Below are 21,054 nucleotides of genomic sequence, written 5' to 3' on the forward strand. Positions count from 1 at the left end.
ACACCCTAAGGTGATGCAGTAGCCACTTGTTTGTGAAAGTCTGTATTACTCAACTTCCCCATCACAAAGCTTATCAATAAACAAAGTTTAATTCCTGCCTAGTGATGCTGATAAGACCTGCTTGATAAATGCCAGTTACGTAGGTTAGTTTCGTGTAGAACACTGAATGTAAACTTGAACCATGCAGTCATGTAAGACTTATTTGATCCTTAAAGTGGATCAACAAAGCCTGGTGTATGTGACTGGCAGGCAGCAGCGTGGTGACTGCTTTAGGCCTGCATCTCTATGGAACTAGGCTGCTGTGTCCACCCTTCCTCGTGCATGGACACACAGGCTGGGCAGAGAGCTGAACTGGAACTCACCAGATTTTGAAACTAATCCAGACCAAAAAAAGCCCCCAGATCAAAATTAAAAAAACGCGCTAAGAGTCTTAAGGTAAAAAGTAAAAGTATTTATAAACTGACAGGGAAGAGTTTGTAATAAGTTCCCGTTATATTCAGCACTGTGTTGAGGCCAAGACAGAAAAACATGGAATAATTAAAAAACCATAACAATAAGTACAAGAAATTCATTTTAAATTGTTCTGTGTTTTCAAATACTATGAAAGTAAAACCTTGACTGCATCACATTTAGCATACAAGTACTATATTTATATGCTTCTATATGCTCAAATGGATGAACATATTTTTAAATAAGCTATACATGAAACAAAGAAGGAAGTTTATTACTTCCTAAGCATTATTAAAAAAAGAAAAAGAAAAAAAAAAGTCTGCATAAACAAAATGTTTCTGAGAGAATGTTTTTCATAAAACACCTCCTTCTTTTATACATAGTTTTAACTGCTGTTGTCATATTGCTAGACTAAAGATATACAGCTTTTAAATGCATTTTACCTGCTAACGTAGTTTTCTGAATATCTAGTATGGGACAAGAAGAAAACTGCGGCCTCACCATATGTTTAGAAAGTAACAAAAGGTTGAATGGATAGTCCAACAGATAGTCCACAGATAGTCCAACTCAATTCTTAAAAAATTAACATAATGTGTTTGAGACTCATTCTTTTATACAGAGGATTGTGTTTTTTTGTGTTTTTTTTTTTTTTTAGAAAGGTGAAAGTTTAAAACAATATGCTCGTTAACAATGCTGTCTTCTGAATTTTGAGGGTGTATTTCATAAGATGAAGTAATGGCAAAAATTCAAGACTAGAATATTTCTAAGACTTCTCAAAAGAGAAGTGTCCAGTTTTTGCTAGTTAAGGCATATTCTGACACAGTCTCAAGGAGAAAAAGGGTAAAGGGGAGGAAATCCTGAAAACAAGAAGAGCATTTCTGAATGCTGGGGTGTCTCCCTGCATGCAGGCCTGTGCAACACACGGCCCTCGAGCTAGGAGCCGGCACTGCAGCTTGGCCGCTGATGTGTGGGGATCCTCACGGCAGCCCCTCGCAGCAAGAGGCAAATCCAAGGACTCAGCTGAGAGCAGTACTGAGCCAGGAGGGAAGGATGGAGGGCTGAGAGGGGCAGGCACTGTGAGGGTGTGTTGGACTTGTCAGAATTTTGAGAGGGTGCTCCTGAAGCGATACTGTAGTGCTCTCACCAGGCATCTGCGCCCCGTGTCTCTGCTGTGTGTGGTGTCAGGGTGGGTCATCTCCATCTATATGAGGTGTACCCTTCTGCCTGGTTAAGCACTGCACTGAAGCATTAATGAATGACCCCATCTGTGCCAGCAGGCAGTGGGCCCAGCTGCCCACAGTGCATTTCCCAGCTTGGTTCCAGCTCACAGTACTGCATGGTGCCTTGCTCAGCCTGGTTCCACAACAGTCCCTGACATTATTCATCTGAGCGTGACTGAGCTCACAGATATTTCTAAGCTCTATGCTCTCCACACTGCACAGCGCCTGCTTCACTCAGCTACGGCAATTTCAGTGTTGCACTAAATGCCTCCATCAGCCATACTCAGAGTACTGTAACGTATATTTTCTTTTCACCGAGCAACAATTGCCTGACCCATTACAGTGTACAGTGTTACTTAAATACCTGAACAAAAAATGAGATTTTTATTTCACCTAGTGCTATTACTCATACGGCATCCTTAAGGGCTCAGACCTCCGGTTGCCACATGACCCGCAGCTCCTGAGGGATGTGCCATGGCCGTGCTGTGTGACAGACACAGCCTGGCTCCAGCACAGGCACTGCTCACTGAGGGCTTCTCCCAGTGCCTGGAGCTCGCCTTCCCCTGCAAGGCTGCCTGATGGCACAGTGCTGTCATGGGACAGGGAACAGGCACGCACACAATGACAGCACAGACAGGTATAAACCTGAGGCACAGAGTGAACACTTCTCTCAGAAAAATACATCGTGCGGCAGACTTTGGACCAGACAGAAGATACAAGTACAGGAATGCACGACTTAAACGAAAATCCAACTCTAGTGCTAAGAAATATAACCTTTGGAAGGTGAGTGGTTGACCAGAGGGATGCCTCAGGTAGCTCACTCCCAGCACTAGCAGTGGGTGGCTGCAGACATTGCTTCTGTCTTTAACACTAGGCTCATCTTCATTTAGTCACATGCTGCGCTCAACCTTGGCTAAGGAGGCAGAAGACGTCCTCGTTGTTCATTTGAAGCACTTGCACGGCATGGAGCAGGACATGTGCTGCTGAGTGCCGGTGGCAGGGCCCAGAGCCAGGGACGGACCCCGCTGCCAGGCACCGCGAGGCCGAAGCTGAGCCAGCACACAGCTCAGCGGGCACCACGCGGCCCAAGCCCGGCCCATACGCGGTTGCCTCCTTCTAATCTGGAGGCTGCAGCGGCTCCAGGGCCTGGGCTCGTGCACACGAGTGCCTTCATCCGGCAGCGAGGGGATGGGAGATCTCTCTGTGCAGACACTCGACCTGCTGTCTCGAGAGAAACCTGCCTGCCTACTCTGAGGAGGACACGGCTGGCACGTCATACAGCTTAAAACAGAAGAGTTTCCACAGCAAGCCAGGAGCGCCCTGTCACCTCAGCTGCAGTGACTACGCCCATGTACCCAAGCATGAGACGATGGCATGTGCTGTGGAAGCGGCTCCCCATCCCCGCACCCACCCCGCCCTCCCGCCGCCATGTCAAGCACACGCTATGGCAGGCAGATGATAGTATGACACAGACTTACATCCAGCGAGGGCTCCGGCATGTCAGGTGCTCCCTGTCCACCAGCCTGACCCTCTAAGGCTGAGGAGGGATTAAAGGTCAGGTCACTGTGTGGATGGTTGCCAGAAGCGGCCGGGGGCGGCTGCCGGGACTGCTGGCTGGGAGGCCCGCTGTGATGTAATGGCTGCCCTGACTGGCTGCTGGGGTGAGGGACGTGCAAACCTTGCTGCATGGAAGTATGGGACTGATCAGTGCTGCCGGGATGAGGGATCTGCGGAGGAGGAAAAAAGCAGGAAAAGAAAGTGAGGCCACAAGGTACAGTGCTCGCAGTGCCTGACTCTGTAACCGCATGTTAAAAAGAAACAACGAAAATGAATTAAAAAGACCAAAAAGAAAAAAAAGAAAAAAAAGGAAAAAAAGCATAATTGGAAAAGAAAGCTCCATATCCCAATGCCGAAGGAAATGTTTTGGCTTTTTGGAGGTCATTTGCTAAGGGGAAATAAAGACACTGGGTTTGTACTGCTGCATTTGCTTTGCTGTAATGTGGGAAACTGGCTGAAGGTGCAAATCAAGCAGCCCACGATGTTGAGGGGGGCTGATGGTGCTGCTCAGCATGAGCCAGGCAGATGCTCTGCCCTTGCAAAATTTCAGAAATGAATGGAGAATTCATTGAATAATAATCCCTGTGCCAGCAAACTGATTAACTGAGAAAATGCTTAAGTTCTGCTCAGATTGCTCATTGGGTAGCTTCCCTGACATTGCTACCTATTCTTGTTTCAGCTTGTTATAAACATCTGGCAAATGCCAGCCCTTCCCTACGCCATCCTCTATTTTATTTTCATCCATCTTTTGAGAATGCAGCATCTCTTTTAAGGGATTTTCTTAGCTGATGGTTGAAAAAACCAAGTGGACTTGGTTAGCCAAGCTCTCAGCCACCCACAGAGCTGCTGGAGGTGGCCACATACCTGCTGACACCCTGTGAAGTACAACGCATTATTTTAAATTAATCAAAGATCATGCAACAGAATGCATTTTTATCTTCACATGGCAAATTCTCCAGCAAAAACTTTGTATTTTCTAGGATTTCAATGGGGAATAACCTACCAAACCATATGCGTCTTTTAAACCATATTATGGAAGAATGGAGGAAAAAAAATATCTTTCTCACATTACAGAGTAGCAACAGAAATGCACAAACCCACGCTACATGTCATCTTTAATGCTAGTGGACTCTTTGGGACTTGACCATGGTGCCACAAGAAAAATGAGTGTGAATGCCTTAAAATTGTTTCATGTTAATTGGGTATATGGAGAAGCAAAAAATGTAAACATTTTTTGAGAAATGCTACATTGCCACACAGTGGAGCTGAAACAAAAGAACAGATACGTACAACAACAGCATGAAATTCATCCAGCCAAGCCAACAGAAACTGGCAAAATGCTATGTCACATGTCAGCATTGACCCTTTCATATCACAGTAAACTGCAAGGTTATTTTAACCTTAATCTTCAGTTTTGGAAAGCAAAAGGGAGGTTATTACAAAACTTAATTAAAATATTCCAAGATATTAAGGAAAAAAAATCACAGAAACAAGCATTTTATAAAGAAACATTTTTCCACTTGCACGAAAACTGACATCTGAACAGTGATACAATGGGACACTCATACTCAGCTACATGGAGGTCCTTTTCAACAGTTTGGCAGTAGGAATGTTGGTGGAAATTAGCAGGATTCTACATGTAAAGTGTTTTTGTTTCTCCTTCCTATATGAGACTTTAAAATAACTGTTACAAAGTACTGCTGCACACTTTTCTCTCCATTAGGGTCATAATTTGACTACCTGGAAGGTATTCTGTAACATTATTGTTGTTACCTTAAAGGTAAACCTGTACAAAATCTGCCCATAGACCACAGTTTAATGTAAATGAATATACAGCCTAAGTCTTTGCAAGTGAAAGTAGATGCCTGTCCAAATAGTATCGTTTCCTTCTTCGTTTATTGAGAACACGTGCAACAGGAACTGTGCAAAGTAAGAAAGCTTAATAATAACAAAAAGTAAAGAGCAATTAAAGACAGTGTTGCTGAAGTGGGAAAGTTGTTTCTAGAAAATGAAACAAAATAGGATCATCTTGAAAACTCTCTCATATTTATCCCCAAATGCACATGGCAATTGTCACGCTGGTGTGCTTACAGAAGAAATTATTTAAACAAAGAGGCATATGTTTCAGCTATATTTCAGAACAGATAAACAGGTTAGAAATTCTATACATTATGTTTCCATATACTAACATTATATAAATATTTTGTTGATAAGGCAGTATCTTGAGCAGAGGTAACTGTTGGACAAGGACCCATTGCTCATTATAAGACTGAGGGTTATCAAAATCTTAAACAGCCAACACAGCTTCAAAATCCATCTGACAGCATTCATCCAGGCCTACCCATGACAGAGTAAATGCTCAGGACTATTTTTCTGTCTTTATTCAGCTGAGTAATGATGAATTAATTACCACTGGTTAAAACCCTCTACACGTATGACACGTGGGTCTCCAGCTCGTGCCTGCAACTTGCACTGTTTTATTTCAAAAGCACTAACTTACATTAGGAATGCTTAGTCTAACAAAGTTGCCACTGCTTACATAGCAAGGTAATTCAGAGTTGTTTTTAGGAGTGTAAACTGTGGCACTCTTAAAACATTTACAATCTGTAAAAGGAAAGTTTATAGCTGACACAACTACATCTACTGTTTAATAGCATAAAAGCACAATTCTTTATGAGTCAGTCTAAGAGTGACCTCTAGGAGTGCTGAGATGAACAGCAACAGAACGATATTCTGCCAGCTGCAGAACAATATTCCTTTCATCTCAGGAGAAAATTGATAGTGAAAAAAAAGATCATTAGGTTAAGTCAATTGTTTATATATCTCTCCACTACGGAGGTCACAGACTCACCAACTCTTTGAGCTGTGCTAAATGGCAGAACCATGGAAAGATGCTATCCTGCCCTGCCGCTGCTATCTGCCACGTTTCCCATCCTTTTTTCCTTTGCCATTGCATACATCCTTGCAAACTCAGCAGGTGGACTATCACAGATGAAAACCTCCCCCATATTTGTTTTCAATTATATCAATACCATGTGCAAATATCATGCATTTCTCTAAAAGCAGCAGTTTTAAAGCTATCTTTCCTGTGTGTTTGCTGCCAAAAAACAGTTCCCTTCTGAGAGAGAAGAACGGAAGACAGAAAAAACAGAGGAGCGAAGCAGAGACTTTATAATATTGACAAAGTTCTGCTAGAGTACTATCAGTCCACAAAAGTGGCCTAAAAACTGTATGGCCAAATTGGCAAGGTCAATCTAATTCTGTTGTGCAAAGAGATGTTACAACTGATCCTTATTAGTGCAAATCACCCACTGACATAAGCCAGGTGGAGTCTGCTTTAGTGCTACTTCCCTTTCCCAAATAGCATAGCTTGCATATAATAATAGAAGAGGGAGAAGCAAGGCAAAGGTTTACTTTAATTGCTATCTATCATAAGCAAGCATTAGATCTGCTACAGACTGACCCACAGAATCAAAAATTTATTAACGTTTGCCCAAATACTCTCTTACAGTTCTGCAGTATGCATAGCCTCGAGCAACTTTTAACTCTGCTATTATCTGTAAGGAGTCCAATTTTCAGAAAACCACAGATTCTTCACTTTCATATTCAACCGCTTCATATCCTACCACTTCAGAGATTTCACTAGGGCAACTGCTATAGCAAAGGTAAAGCGGTTAACCAATGGAGTGGAAATGTAGGTGTCACAGAATGGGAGGTGCAGAAGAATTCCCTGCAGCTTTGGTTCAAAGGACAGCAGCTGTGAGTGGTAGCAATTCTCCTCACTACTGCATTCTCATGCTGTACAGTTGGTTCAGATACAGATACTCAGGTTGCTCATTAAACTGATATGTAAAGTTTGCAAAAGTAAAATTAAATTTACAGCATGCTAGTTCTATCCTTTATTAGCCTGTGAAGTGGTAAAGCCATTACAGTTTCTGTACTCTTTCTTTGCAGACATTTTTCTCACTTGGGATCTGTCCAAGCTATACTAAGAATGCTCTCTCCGTTCCCTTCCTATTTCTCACCATCCTCCTCGGAAAATCCACTGCCAGCTAGAGGAGACACTGACTGAGTAGGCTTTTCCTAAGCATCTGCTACCACATATCCTCATTACACTCTGAAATAGTACTTTCTAGTGCTCAATGAAGACACAGCACAGATGACTCGTCAAGTTAAACATCCTTCCTGTGCAGTAACAGCACGCTATAAAGTCCCTGCCCTGTAACTTAATTGAATATAAAAGGATATACACACACATATACCACACAGAGTTAAAATAAATGACTAGCCATGCCTAAGAGCTAAACACTGCTTGTAACTTTTCTATCATCTTGTTGCTGCAGTACCGCATCATCTAGATGTAAAGTTCTATATATAAAACTTGTTTCACTGAGCAAGCTGCTTTTCTCATGAGCAGTTCTGCCTTTCCACCTGAGACCTGAGGAACCTCTGTTTTTTAAATCTATTACATTGGTGCACCCTCAGACCAGCAGCAGTATCTCTCCTTGAAATCTACAGGTTTGTCCTATTCACAACAGCTTAAAGGTACGTTTTATTCTACTTGGATAGAATCCCTCACAAAATGCTTTGATGCAAACTTTGACCTCAGAGACAAAGTCAGGGAAGACACTGTCCCTGCTCAGTCAATGTCTTGCTATAACAAGCTGTCTGCTGAAGATGGACATTCACAGATGCTGCTGGCTAGTTTTTTCCAGGTGTCAGAGGAAAGCACAATGATTAACACAAGTACACTGAGCCAGGCTGTTTCTTTCAGATAAACAAGCTTAATCAGCAATTAAAAAAATCCTTAAAACATTTCTCCACAAACTTGAAAAGGCCAGAAACTAAAACTGACATTCCTGACAACATTTCTCAGTGCTACTCTATTTCAGATGCTGCCAAAGTTAGGATTCCAAAACAAGGAAAATCAAATCACAAGGAAAGTCCATTCGCCTGACTGGAGCATCTTACTCCTGCAAAGAAAGATCTATGTCTGCAGCACCATTACTTACAGATTCCTGCATAGGGTGACTGAGAGGTTTGTCGAGAGCTGCCATGCTGCTTGGCATGTCTGGGGGATGTGACAGCTGTGGCCCATGCATGAAATCATTCATAGATGTTCCACCAGGATTCCCGTGCGGAAAATCAAAATTGCCATGACCTTGGTAACTGTTACCTGAAAGACAAGCAGATATGATACAAAATAATTTTTATATTTTTCCTGACACTGATCTTTTAGAGTCTTGTAAAAGCTGCACAGGGCTGTATCTCCCACGCATAGGACGGGAGAACGTGACAATGTTGTGCTCCCCACTGCAGAGGCAGCTGAAGGAATAAGGAGGAAAAAACGTCATTTGGCTTTCATGTATTGGCTACTGCTGGGAATATTAGAATTGATTGCAGTAATTCGTGTACCTTGTGAAAATAACTGAAACCTCCTGACACTTAGAAAAGCTGCTGTTAAGTCACTAATTAAACTTAAGCAAGATGAAAAGTCAGAAGAATCAGAGTGAAACTGACTCGCTGCCCAAGCACAAATTATATATAGGACACCTGTGTTATTTTTATCTACATTTCCATGCACTAAGGAGGACTGTAGCTTTGCATCAGTTTCTGACAAAGTTAATTGACAGAGCTGTACCAGGAAGATGCCAACATGGATGCTGCACATTCATTTCACCTCTTCTTTTTCAGTATAAATAGGCAACTTCTGTTGAGAGAATGCAGAAGAGGCCTTCATGTCTAATTATGGCTTATGATGTAATTCTCCTTGTTTCCACGAAACCTAATAACATGCATTCAACTGTTGGGATATACATCAATTTTCCCTTTCTGGAAACACCTACCCTCAATTTCAGAGCTACAAGTTGCTTGCTCGCATCCTGTGTTTCAGATGTGGATACAAGCATTCACAATGAAAAATGAGCAAATTTATGAAATGTAACTTTGGATGAAAAAGATGTTCTCTAGAACATCAAAATTCCATAACAATTCAGAATCAGGTTTTAACCCTCACACATCTACTGTTCAGCAACAAGCCTGAGGCCCTCTGCTCAATTTCAGGACAAGTGTGTTTTGATCCCTTTCACCTCAGCCCTGTGAGCGTTACTATAATTCTGCAGTAAGCATGCATCATAGTACAGGGGATTTATTTTCACAATTCTTTTCTGTTCTGATCCCTCTGTTGCCACTTTCATTTGAGATACCAACTCTGTTGGTTTATCTGCTCTGAAGAATTAGGACTGGACCGAATCCATTGAGCTATTTTTTTTTAATATGTGACCTAACTGCATGATGCTGAACTCAGAAACAATAGAATAGTTTTAGAACTTGAACAGAGAACTTGAAGTTTCTCGGCCGGAATACAGCAGCTTTAAATGGAAGAAGTCAAGAAGGGAGTTCAATAAACCAAAGTAGCTGCAACATTTGCTCTCCAGTTTCATAAGCAGAAGCTTAATCTCAGAGGAATAGAAGTCATTAGCCATGTAAGAGTATTTCTCAGAGAAGTCAGGTCTTTGATCTACCATGTAAATACCACAGAGCCTTACTAATTCCCATTTTGCTAATCTGCAAACTGGATAATTCTCCCAGAATGTAACTGCTCTTGCCTCACTTCTCAGGAAAAATTTAATAAGCTCTTGTATTTCCAAGTACTTGCTATATTTACAAACTATACTTCAGTATAATTACAAACAAAACCGCAGTAATAACACTACTACTTCTTTTCTAGAATGTTGTCAATCAGAGGACATCACCTAATTCTAAAGGCTAAGTTTCATTGCACATACTGATAGAGAATAAAAACACAATGCCCAGGCATTTACAGCCATGCAGAAATACACCCTTCTCTGGGGGAAGAGTTATGCCATCTGCTGAGGGACACACCTGTAAAGTCATTTAGGATAATCTGGTCATTGCAACTGATACGTGTGTTGCAGCAGAGGTACAACAAAATGGGTTTCACATGATGAGCTGAGGCTCTGAGCAGCAATGCCTAACTCTCCTACAGGATCTCAGCAGAAGGGAGGGAAATAACAGTCCAGGCAACAATCACTAAAGAAACCCTAAAACCCAGTTTACACGACTACTGTGTCCATTCCCGAGTAAAGGAGCTAGAAAGATGATGAAGAAAAGATGGCTCTGTTCTCATGTTCTGACTGCATTTTACTCCTACTTAACAACTGAAAAATTTGTGATTCAGTGCTCTTGGCTTTGTTATAGTAATCATTCATCTGTTTGAAAACCTGGAAAGTTTTATCATCTGTCACCACTTTTGCAGTCATTGGAGCAAATGAACCACATTTTGCATGCAAGATACATTTTTCTTCAAATGCCTGCAAAAAGCACATATATCACCTTGTAATCAATTTGAGGATTCTGATGGTGTGAACAGTTGGTCTTTTCTCTGAGCTGAACTGAGTCATATCTTATTTCTTGCAAAAAGAACAGTCTCTGGTTTCATATTTTCAGAATTGTCAGTATAATTTAGTTATTCAAGTATCCTAGTCATTTGAAAAGGTATTTCCACTGCTTGGATTTAGTTCTATGTTTCTCAAACTGGCAGTACATAGACAGGATCTCAGAAGTCATTATCTAATGCAAAGGTGTTTGCAAAGCAGCTAAAAGTTTCTGATTGATCCTTGAAATGTCAGCCACCTGCCCAAGTGGCAGGATTGATGACTCAGGTCTGCTACGTAGTAAGTAATGTAGCAGGAGGAGCTTTCATTAGAATGAGAGGTGAACAGAAGGAAAATGGACAGAAAAAATGAGGAAAGATGTATATTGTGGCAAGCCATGAATACATAAGGGAACACACAGTGCTCACTGATTTAGAGAGAGCTGCATTGGCAGTCACCAATTGCTTTACTAAAAGATATTTCCTCTAACCAGATGAATCTTATATAAAAAGTCTTACGCAGAATTTCAGAACTGCAGCCACATATATTTTGCTTTCCTTTTGTATGTCCATGAGAAGGTGCAACGACAAACCTGCATAACAAAGGAGGCTGCCTGACTCACTGACTTCGAGAGAAACAATTTGTGTGAACAATGATGTAAAACCTACCTTGGTTTCCATATTCGGTGGAGTTGTTGCCTCCCGGAGGAGGTGGGAGGGATGGGTAAGGTGATGGCCCAGGACCCAAAGCTGCAATCATCTCCATCACATTTGGCATGATCATCTGGCTTGGACTCATGGTCTTAAATCTTTTGGAGGGAATGCCATCTGGGTCATCTTTGATGTGAATATCTGACTTTATAGGGACTGGCCTCCAACTGCAAGTTGGATCAATGGTAACTTCTTCAAACTCTGAGCTGTAAAATAACATGAGAATTTTAGCACATTAATTGCTCTTCTGTTTTCTATCAATTCTGTTGATATTTCCCTAAGAAACTGATGGTAACAAATGTTTTTAAATGTTCTAGTATACACAACCTCAAAATCTTTCACTCCTCAAGTGTGTGCTGAAAGCAAATTTTAGAAAAGGCAACTGTGAGAGCACATTTCTGTTTATATCCTCACAATGGAATCCAAATGTATCTACATGATCTGCTACATGTGAATCAGAAGGTCTCCTTCTAAACACGAGAAAACATTTCATCCTCCATTCTCATCCTTCCTTCTGCTTCACTGATGAGGTTGTCATCAGGAGATGACCCAAACAAGATCTATTAAGTAGGCAGAAAGAGACACACACACTATTATTAGCTACACTCACTGATATTACTAGCTTCACCAAGAAGCCATGAAACAGAATATTCAAGTTCAATCATTAACACCTTCTTTGGCATGACTGCCTCAGCACTCATTAAAATATCTCCCAGTTACTTAGTCTTGGATATCAGAAATATCAATCACTTACTTCTGTATAGCGTTGAGAATACCCCACATGTACTGGTCAACCTCCAACCCTTCCAGCAGAGCAGTTTTACTAGAAAAGGAAAAAAAAAACAAAGAAAAAACCAACTCCTTCATATTAGAATATATCTTTATATACTCTCTCTATATAGTTATATAAATATTTTATATATTTAAAAGAAGGATGGAAGAAGGTTAGGTTAGTGACATAATCAGCAGTGTAAGATCTACCAACTATCTCTTACAAGTAACTTATAATGACTAGGGAGAAACAGCTTCAGTTCTACATCTGCTTTACAAAGATAATAGTTTTTTAAATCAAATAGGTAAGATAAGGATACATGCATACATACATATGTGGATCTGTATATGCCCACAAACTGTTCACATCTTTTAAATTGTTGATTTTATTGAACCATATTTCACATATAAAGTCTCTTCAAGCACAGTAGATCTCTCCTGTGATCATCTACAACTACTAATTTTTAAAAATCGCATCTGTGCTGTTTTCTTGAACTATGCAGTAATATGTCTTCAAATTAACTGTGTATTAGAACTGTTTTACATAGTACAAATGGGGACAGAACAAAACTAACAGAAATGAGTTAGTTACATCGGCTCTAAGATCAGAATGCAGGTGCTCATACTTAGAGAAAGAGGATACAAATTTTAGCCTGAATATATCAATACATAAACTATGAAGCAACTGCTATCTTTTAAGACATCCAATTCTTATTTTTAGCCAAACTCAAAAGATTAAAATGCTTGAGGTAGTTCAGAGAAATCATCTGAGCTTTAGGATAGCTATGAATCACAGATGGTCAAGCTTATCTCAAGTCTGTGATGTTCACAGAAGCAGATAAAACGGACAATGGCCACATCTGTTCAATAGATAACGTTGGCTGACACAACCAGGACTGAAGAGGAGATGGGCAGAGGTGCTTGCAAACTGCTACAGCTACAAATGCCTGAGCTTAAGAGCACTGGCTCTCAGCTGAGGCTGTAACCAAATCATAACCACGTGCACTAAGCACAGAAGGTTACAGACACTGAATGGGCTTGCAGACATTCTGTGAGTCTTTTTTGCTCAGTTAAATGTGACCGCTTTAAAGCATCATGTTCTGTTTCTTCTGCAGCATGCTAGTGCTCTGGTCAAGGCATAAGGTTGAAAATATACTGAGGTATTTTCCTTTTTCTATTAGCAATTTCTCCGAACTAGTCACAGCTTCTTGGAAACATTTTAACTTCTTAAAATCAGCCTTATTCTGAACTGAAATCCTTTCTACTTTCTGCTTTTGCCTTCATTTACACTTGACATTGACCTTGGAGGATCCAACAGGCAAACGCTGCAGCCTCCAAAATTCCCATTCTCCTTGGACACTGATGTTAACTGCATTCCTACGTGACTCAAAGCACGATAGCTACGATGGTTATTTGGCATCCTTAAACCACCAAGCTCAGCTGCACATTGAGCATTTTAATATTTAAATATTTGAAGTTTACTAATTTGAGCATTACAACATGAAAATTATACAAAAGTAACTCCAGAATAGACTATCTTTTCTTTTATCACGGTATGTTGCTATCTGCTCATTGTTTACACTTTATAATCTAGAAAATCAACTCCCAGTTCACCAGTTTCATGTAGATACCTGTCTTATCACTACAAATATTTGAGCTTCTTTTGAACTCTACACAATACAATGATAGCCTGATGAGAGCTAGCAGATTATATGCTTTGTGAGAAAATGTCCTGTTAGTTGTTTTTTAATTTCTAAAAAATCCAGGGTGTTTCCTCAATTCATACAATACTGAAGAATTCTCATTGGACTTTAGGTAAATGTAATGTATTTATACATCTTATTTTCTAGCATTTCCTTTCTCTCCCTTCCAAATAAATTATCTTTTCTTTATTACCTTCAGTATTACTGGAATTAGGTTAAATCACCTACAGCAGCATTTCACGTAGCATAGTTGCACTTACTTGCATACTGGACACCTCCAAGTTCCTCTTTCACAGTTCAGTTGTAAGTAAGATTCCAGATCAAAGCACTATGTATCAGAAAGGAAGAAAGAAAGAGAGAAAGAAAGAAAGAAAGAAACAAAAAAAAAACAAAAAAAGAGAAAAATCAAAGGAAAATACTGTATTAACTGAGTCAGTCAAAAGTAAAACTGCCATGAATAAAACCCTACTAGAACCAACACCTAAACCAAGTAGCTTACTTGTCTCTACATTCAACAGTATACATGTATATATGTTCAACAACACATATATGTATTTAACTTTTTATGTTGATAGACAAAAAGGAAATCTGTTAAGGTCTCTCTTACAATAACCAAGCAAAAGGTAATAACATATGGCAGAGGGAACACTGCAATGTCATTGGCATCTACTCACTTGTACATGCTTGCAATCATGACCCCTTGCTGGGAGCTGAATCCGCCGGAATGTGATCGGACACTTCAGAGACACTTTAATAGCTGTTTGCTCTACTCCATCTTCCCCATTTAGTGTCGCGTTGCCAGAGGAAGCTGCTACACTACTGAAGTTCCTCTTTACTGTTTAGGAAGAAGGCATGCATGAGAAAATACATGTACTCTTTAAATCCTACTGTAGAAATCTGAAACAGCAACAATTCATCCTTTACAGGCTACTTCAACAGACAATTTATCCACATGAGTGTACATTGCATAATCTTGCGCTGTACAGACAAACCATCACACACATGGGTATCAGCCACAATCTCACCTATAGCAAGTGCTACACATGCACTTAAAGCAGCCCCAAACGAAAAAAGGAGAAGCATCTTTCAATGCAACTCTTTGGAATAAGAGAAAAACAAATATGGGTGGAAAAGCAGATTATCCCAGGACAGGAGAGCCATCATTAGGCACTAAGCTTGTGTTCTTGGTATTTTGTTACCCCACCCAAACAGACTTTAAAATTTGAGTATCCCAAGGTTTTAATCTATGCATATAATATTCTGGAAATTCTTAAGTGTAGTTTAAAGTTTTCAGTCAGCAAGCAAATCTGGTGTAGAAACAGTTAATCACAATTGAATGTAGGCATTTTAAGAAAGTCATCACCCACAAAAAACAAAACTCACTCTTGGTGATACAATGTTCTGCTGGGAGGAGGCGTTTCTTTAGTAGACCTTGAAGTACAGAGCGAACTGATGGCCGGTGTACTAACTGCAACACGAACAAGTGTGACTGAAAGAGAACATGCTTTGTTACCACCAGAACCAAGCACACATGGTACATATGAACAGAGCTGCATTCTTCCCTTGGATGCATAGCTTCAAGAGGCATCTAACACATAAATAAAGCTGGTGCTGCTCTGCTGAGTGCATGCACTCCCATAAGGATATATTGAATGCTGTACAGTATTTTGTTCTGTTCCCCAGGAGCACAGCATACAATAGCTTTAGAAAAAAAAAAAAATGTTCTGCACTTTCCTTCTCCTTAATATTCAGAATATGGAGGGCTGATATATTCATCTCTGATACTTGGGTTTATTCCTAAGACCCTGGATTTTTTTACATAATCTAGACCATCTGCCTACCATCACACTATGTTACAAGTTGCACAATTTGCCACTGATCTGTCTGCAACTCACTGAATCCACCTTCCCAACGCAGAGCCGTAAGAGCCTGCTGTGGATTTGCAGGATGCTGCCCCTGCTTTTAGCCAACAGATAAATGGTATTAGGCACAGATACTTCAATGAGAGGTAAAGCAAAATGTGTCAATGGCTCCCCATTAAAATGTCTCACACTGTGACCTTGGGAGAGGTAGCAGCTTGCTTTCTTGTCAATAACAACAAAGCAGTTAAAAGCTCAGACTGTAATGTGTGCAACAGTCTGCATTTAAAATATAGTACTTGTCTCTGAAAGCAACTAAACCATGCAAATGGAGAAAGGGGAAGGTTTTCATACGATACGATTTTTTCATCTGAAAGTCATTACCAACAATGAGAGAGCTGAAGTTATCATGTCAAATCAACTGCAGTTTAATCCTCTACATAAATGAAATTAGTACTGGATAACAGTCCACACCACAACAATCTACTTCCTTAAAATCCTTCAGCCACTTTGTAATTCAGGCACACGCAAAAGAGCTTGGAGAGCAAACTCTGTTCCTCCCCCAGGCCCCCAAGTCCTTTCAAACACACTGAAGGGACATTGCTACAGTTTGTATAATTCTGCAGCACCAAAAAAAAAAAAAAAAAAAAAAAATCAGCATTAGTACTCTGCATGTGTCAACACCATTAAACAAGCACCTTACCAAAAAAAAATTGTGGAAAAAAAAAAAGAAAGAGAGGAAGGCTTTTTCAGCCAAGGCGACATTTGCAAACTGTACTAAATAGCAAAGTCAGCATCAGCAGCTGCAGCCGCAAGCTCGATGTACTTACACAACAACATGCTGTGACTGTAATTTGAATCGTGTTTCTTCCTGGCTGGCAGACATGCTTTAGGTGCAGAGGTTTATGAGATGTCTTGTTGTCACCACGTTCGATGGTAAGTGGGGTTGCATTAACGCTGACCTGGACTGAAGCTGGCCAGTTTGTGTTCATTTGTCTGTCTTCATGGTGATAGCACTTGAACTGTAATTCCAAGTCAGACCTGTACAACAACCAATAAATCTTCCTTTAACTTTTCCTGCACATTGCAGAGGGAGGTCTTTTTTGTTGCTAGGAACATTTTTTTCTTGACCAATCAGATTATTCTTCTAGAATTATTCCCAATAAAAGATATAACATACTTTCATCACAAAAGCCCTTAACTGAAGGAAGTCACGATGAATTAATGATGCAAGCATACTACAGAGTTGTTAATATTTTACATTTATAAAGGACTTTCCAAGGGAACATCTCAAACCACTTTGCAAAAACAGACTGTGAAATGATCCTACAAAAAAAGAAATGTTAACATCAGATAGGTTTTTCATGTCTGAGTGAAAAGTAAAGAACAAGAAAGTTATACACTGCAGCAGGTTGTGTTAAAAGATTCCAGATCTTTCACTATGTCAGGGCATTTGAACAAGGTTTTGAACAAGTGCTTGTCAGACGTAGTACAGATACAGCTATTCCAGCCTTAGAACAGGTAATCAACTAACAGAAAGTAACCTCTGTTTTTCAATGCCTGTATGTCTGTGATTCCAAATTAACACAGCTTGGATTAAATTTACCCAAGTTACAACTTCTTTCAGAGTAGGATTCCCTTCCTCTCTCTACTAATAAATATCACATGCTATTCAGCACCTCAAAATCAGATTTATAACACCTCCAAAAAAAGGGAGTGGCTAAACTAAGTTAATAAAAATTAAATGGGTAGAGATTATGACTCCTAAGTGTCACAGACAAATGTCAGTGTGTTAGAAAAGAGCAATTTGAAGAAGAAATGTAAAAGAACATGAGGAACTGAACTGAAATGCTGGAATTCTGCTGTTTGTGATAGCTAAAACGTTCTGCCCAATGTTTATCTTCTATGCTTGAAAACTCAGGTGCTCATTTCTTCATCTTGTCTGGAAGAATACGTCTTTGTAAGATCCACAAGGAACAGTTCATTCAGATTATCATCTTAACTGTCATTTTCCTTATCCAGAAATAGAGAGTTGAATTCTGACTTAACACCGTCTTCTCCAGATTTCAAAACATCTAGATTTAGTACTGGATAAAAATGTCTTTTTGTTTTGTTTTGTTTTTAGTAAAGAAAAGCACAGAATACAAATTACGTGACCATTCAGTATAATCCTTCTCTATCAAGTGTTCCTAGATGTTTTTTTTTCTAGTATTTTACTGACAAGTTTTGAAAGATCTCTGCAAGATCTACTGGAAATTCTCATCTCATGAGAACATACAGCAAACCACTGAAACCCAGAGGCAAGCAAGCCTCAGTGCCTCTAATATAAAACCCAAATGGATTATGTGCATTCCTGAGAACTCTGGCCAGGTCTTCTGAAAGTCTCAGGGTGAGAACAGAGATTAGGAGACCTTCGTGTTCTTAGCACTCAGCCCCCCAGCAGGTCTTCGCTAATAACTAAGTAGTGCTAAGATTGAGTCAGCTTCAAGCCAGCTTCAATTTCTTGCTTTCAATCTTCTGTTTCTCATAACCATGAAAAGTTCCCAATGGGGACAAAAACAGTTCGTAACGAGTGTACACGTGAGAGGTTTTGCTGAATATTTTAACTGGCAGAAAAATATTCAGAACTGGCTCAATTCCATCATTCTCTATAAAAACAAAATCCTTCCACACATGTGGCTAATTCATTTTTTTGGAACCCATCCAGCCCTGAGGTAAATTTGCAATGACTTTGTTACAGGACCATCCGTTCTCCCCACCACCGACAAGCTTTTCAAAACAGTAGACCTGAGCACAGTTTACCTACGAGTCTTCATTAAAATGAGTTTAAATAAAGGCTGTGTGTTTGGTGAGCTAAGGAAGAAAGAACGAACAGAAAGAAAGAACAGATATTAAGAAACAGCCTCATGCCTCAGTGCAGCACTATAAATCTACTGAATGAGCCAGCACAATCCCCAGTAGTGATTACTTATTAATAAGAACCAGCAAATAACTGCCAAAACTCCCTCTGCTTCTAGTACTCCATGATAATGAAATTCAAGTAAGCAATAACTGACCTCAAAGTTAGGTGTTAATTATTGGATGTGGTCTGTCTGAAATCTCTCTCACTTCTAACCCCCAGGCTTCCTCAAGTTTGGGCACTGTGGCAGCAAACCACTCTTGTATCCTATGTCCAGTCTCAGCTTTAGAGCCAGAGTCCATCCTGGGGGCAGTGAACCCAGCACATCTCTCTGCTACCCCTGAACACCTGGTGCTTTGTCCATGCCATAAAAACGGAAGTCTCAAATGAATTCCAGTAAATGGGAAGAAGGTCCTCAGGTGGAAAAAGCTGAAACTACAAGTTGTTAGTCCCCTTTTGGCCAGGGTGTATTTGATCCAGGCTCAGAAGAAGCTGAAAGTGAGGAAGGCATAGCAGAAAATGTGCTGAAGATGCAGTGTTTTACCACCTCAGCTGCTACACCTGTAAAACAATCTCTGTACAAGATAGTGAGTGGCTATCCAAGCTCCACAGTACACAGAGCTTCAAACAATGCAATCAGAAAACAGGATAACACTGAAATACTTTCTGAGAAAAACAGGAGACAGAGTTATTTGGCAGGATTCGAAAACATACAAATAGAAAAAGAAATCTGGCTCTGATTGTAAGCTGATATAAATGTTGACAGCAGCACATAAGCTGGAATCACTCATGCAAATCCAAATTAAATTCCTACCACCTAGGAAAACTATTTCTCTGTACTGGAAAGTAGTAGCATTTGCTGTAATTGAAAAACAGGAGACTTTATGCATGGGAAGCTATGTTCTGTATTTCTGATCCATCCTTATTTGGGGATTCATGGAAGAGAGGGGATGTATGAAATCAGTTTCAAAACTTTGGAGGATGTAAGCAGTCTTCTTTCCAACTGATGCTATCAGGCATCTAAACTGGGTTCTTCTTTAGCGTGTTATTTTTAATTATCAGATATTCAGCCATTTAATTTCAGCTATACCTGCAACTAATATTTCACAGGTCACAGAGCACCCAGGGCTTCAGAGTCTGCTACATCAAAGTTTGAACCAGTGTTGGTCGCGCACATCCCGCACTCATTCTGCCCAGAGCAGAAATGATGAAATGGTTACGACGACTTTTCAGGGTGTGCTATCAGCAAGGGAATGCAACATCCCTCAGGAAGTATTTTAAAACACACTGCCTTTGGAAATCAGCAGGTGAGATTATCTGTGAGCATAAACGGGACTTTTCCAAGCTAGGCCACAGTTTTTGAAGTGAAATGGCAAACCTAAATGAAGTTCACATGGCCTGCCAATTCTCCATCGCTGGTGCAAGACTTCTTCACAACAAGACTCAGCTTACCTCCACATCAGCGTTTGATGAACAGTTGGCCGTAAGTGAAAGACATGGTTACTGACTGCCAGGTTGTGTTCCAGCCGGAAGGGCTCCAACACAACACCATCCCTCACGGGAAATGTCAGACGCAGCTCATCATTGTGGTTGGCTGGGATCGAAGAGGGAGAGAAAGCATGAACTTTCCCTTTAGCATCTGCAGTGCAATAATAATGTGTATATTTATACAGAATAGTAACAAATGGCACAGCGATCTGCTACTGGGTTTAACTTTGCAGGTTCATACACACACAAAAGAAAGACACAAGTAGCTACAGGATCTAGTCAAGTGAAAAGGCTGATAACGATGGAAAACCTGACTCTTTTGTTCTCCTTTTATTCTGGGCAACAGTGTGGCAAGAACTTGTGTTTTTATCACCGCATAGGTTTGGTGTCCAGCCTTACTCTGTTAGCAGAAAGACTGACAACTCTTGATTATGGCCAACAGCAATGATGTTTAGCTATTTCTTCTGCTTTGAGCAGAACATTACCCAATTAGTTTCAACTGGATCTTTCCCAAGATCAAATATACTAGCACACAATTGCTATCTGATCTAGCAACACAAGATTTTATGGTAATTTACAGCTAAACAATACAGACCAAATGCCTTTAAAATACTATGTTTTTGCCCAAACAATACTGCAAGTCAGTTTCTTCTACTTCATTTTTCAGCTATCCTGAATTCCAAAGACTGGCTGCAAGTGCTAATGCAGCAGAAGTCCATTTTAGGAAACAAAGATTCTCCCAATTCCCTAGTAAGTAATATCTCCTACTGTTCATCAGTCACAGCAAAACATCAAACATCTTGTGCTAGTATAGAGCCAGAGAGATCTTGTTATTCCTTCCCTATTCCCAGCCAAATGTAGCTGTGAGGTTGAGTGGCTTTGAAAGGAACATATATCAATTTTTGGCATGCTACTGAATATTCTTAAGCCTGTATGGATCACAATAGGGACAATGCTATAAATATTCACATCATATGCCATTCTGCTGTTATGTTCAATG

The 21,054-nt window shown here is 40.2% G+C and overlaps 1 protein-coding gene across 15 annotated transcripts in view; it reads right to left on the reverse strand.

Annotated features, from left to right (window-relative positions):
• The window catches only part of ZMIZ1 (zinc finger MIZ-type containing 1), a 326,518-nt gene that overhangs the window by 4,761 nt on the left and 300,703 nt on the right, over positions 1-21,054 (reverse strand). For 13 of the 15 annotated variants that reach the window (XM_031602968.2, XM_090144977.1, XM_031602969.2 and 10 more), the window contains 9 exons: positions 20,019-20,205; positions 16,498-16,708; positions 15,192-15,297; positions 14,483-14,643; positions 14,069-14,136; positions 12,089-12,157; positions 11,293-11,540; positions 8,240-8,403; positions 3,149-3,397 (listed from right to left, as the gene is read on the reverse strand). In XM_031602968.2, the coding sequence (XP_031458828.1) occupies positions 3,149-3,397; positions 8,240-8,403; positions 11,293-11,540; positions 12,089-12,157; positions 14,069-14,136; positions 14,483-14,643; positions 15,192-15,297; positions 16,498-16,708; positions 20,019-20,205 (1,463 nt within the window). The remainder of the gene's footprint in view (positions 1-3,148; positions 3,398-8,239; positions 8,404-11,292; positions 11,541-12,088; positions 12,158-14,068; positions 14,137-14,482; positions 14,644-15,191; positions 15,298-16,497; positions 16,709-20,018; positions 20,206-21,054) is intronic. The other 2 variants (XM_031602973.2, XM_031602970.2) reach the window with 1 other exon arrangement.

This window comes from Phasianus colchicus, chromosome 8, assembly GCF_987193195.1.
Source record: "Phasianus colchicus chromosome 8, bPhaCol1.hap1.1, whole genome shotgun sequence".
NCBI lineage: Eukaryota > Metazoa > Chordata > Aves > Galliformes > Phasianidae > Phasianus > Phasianus colchicus.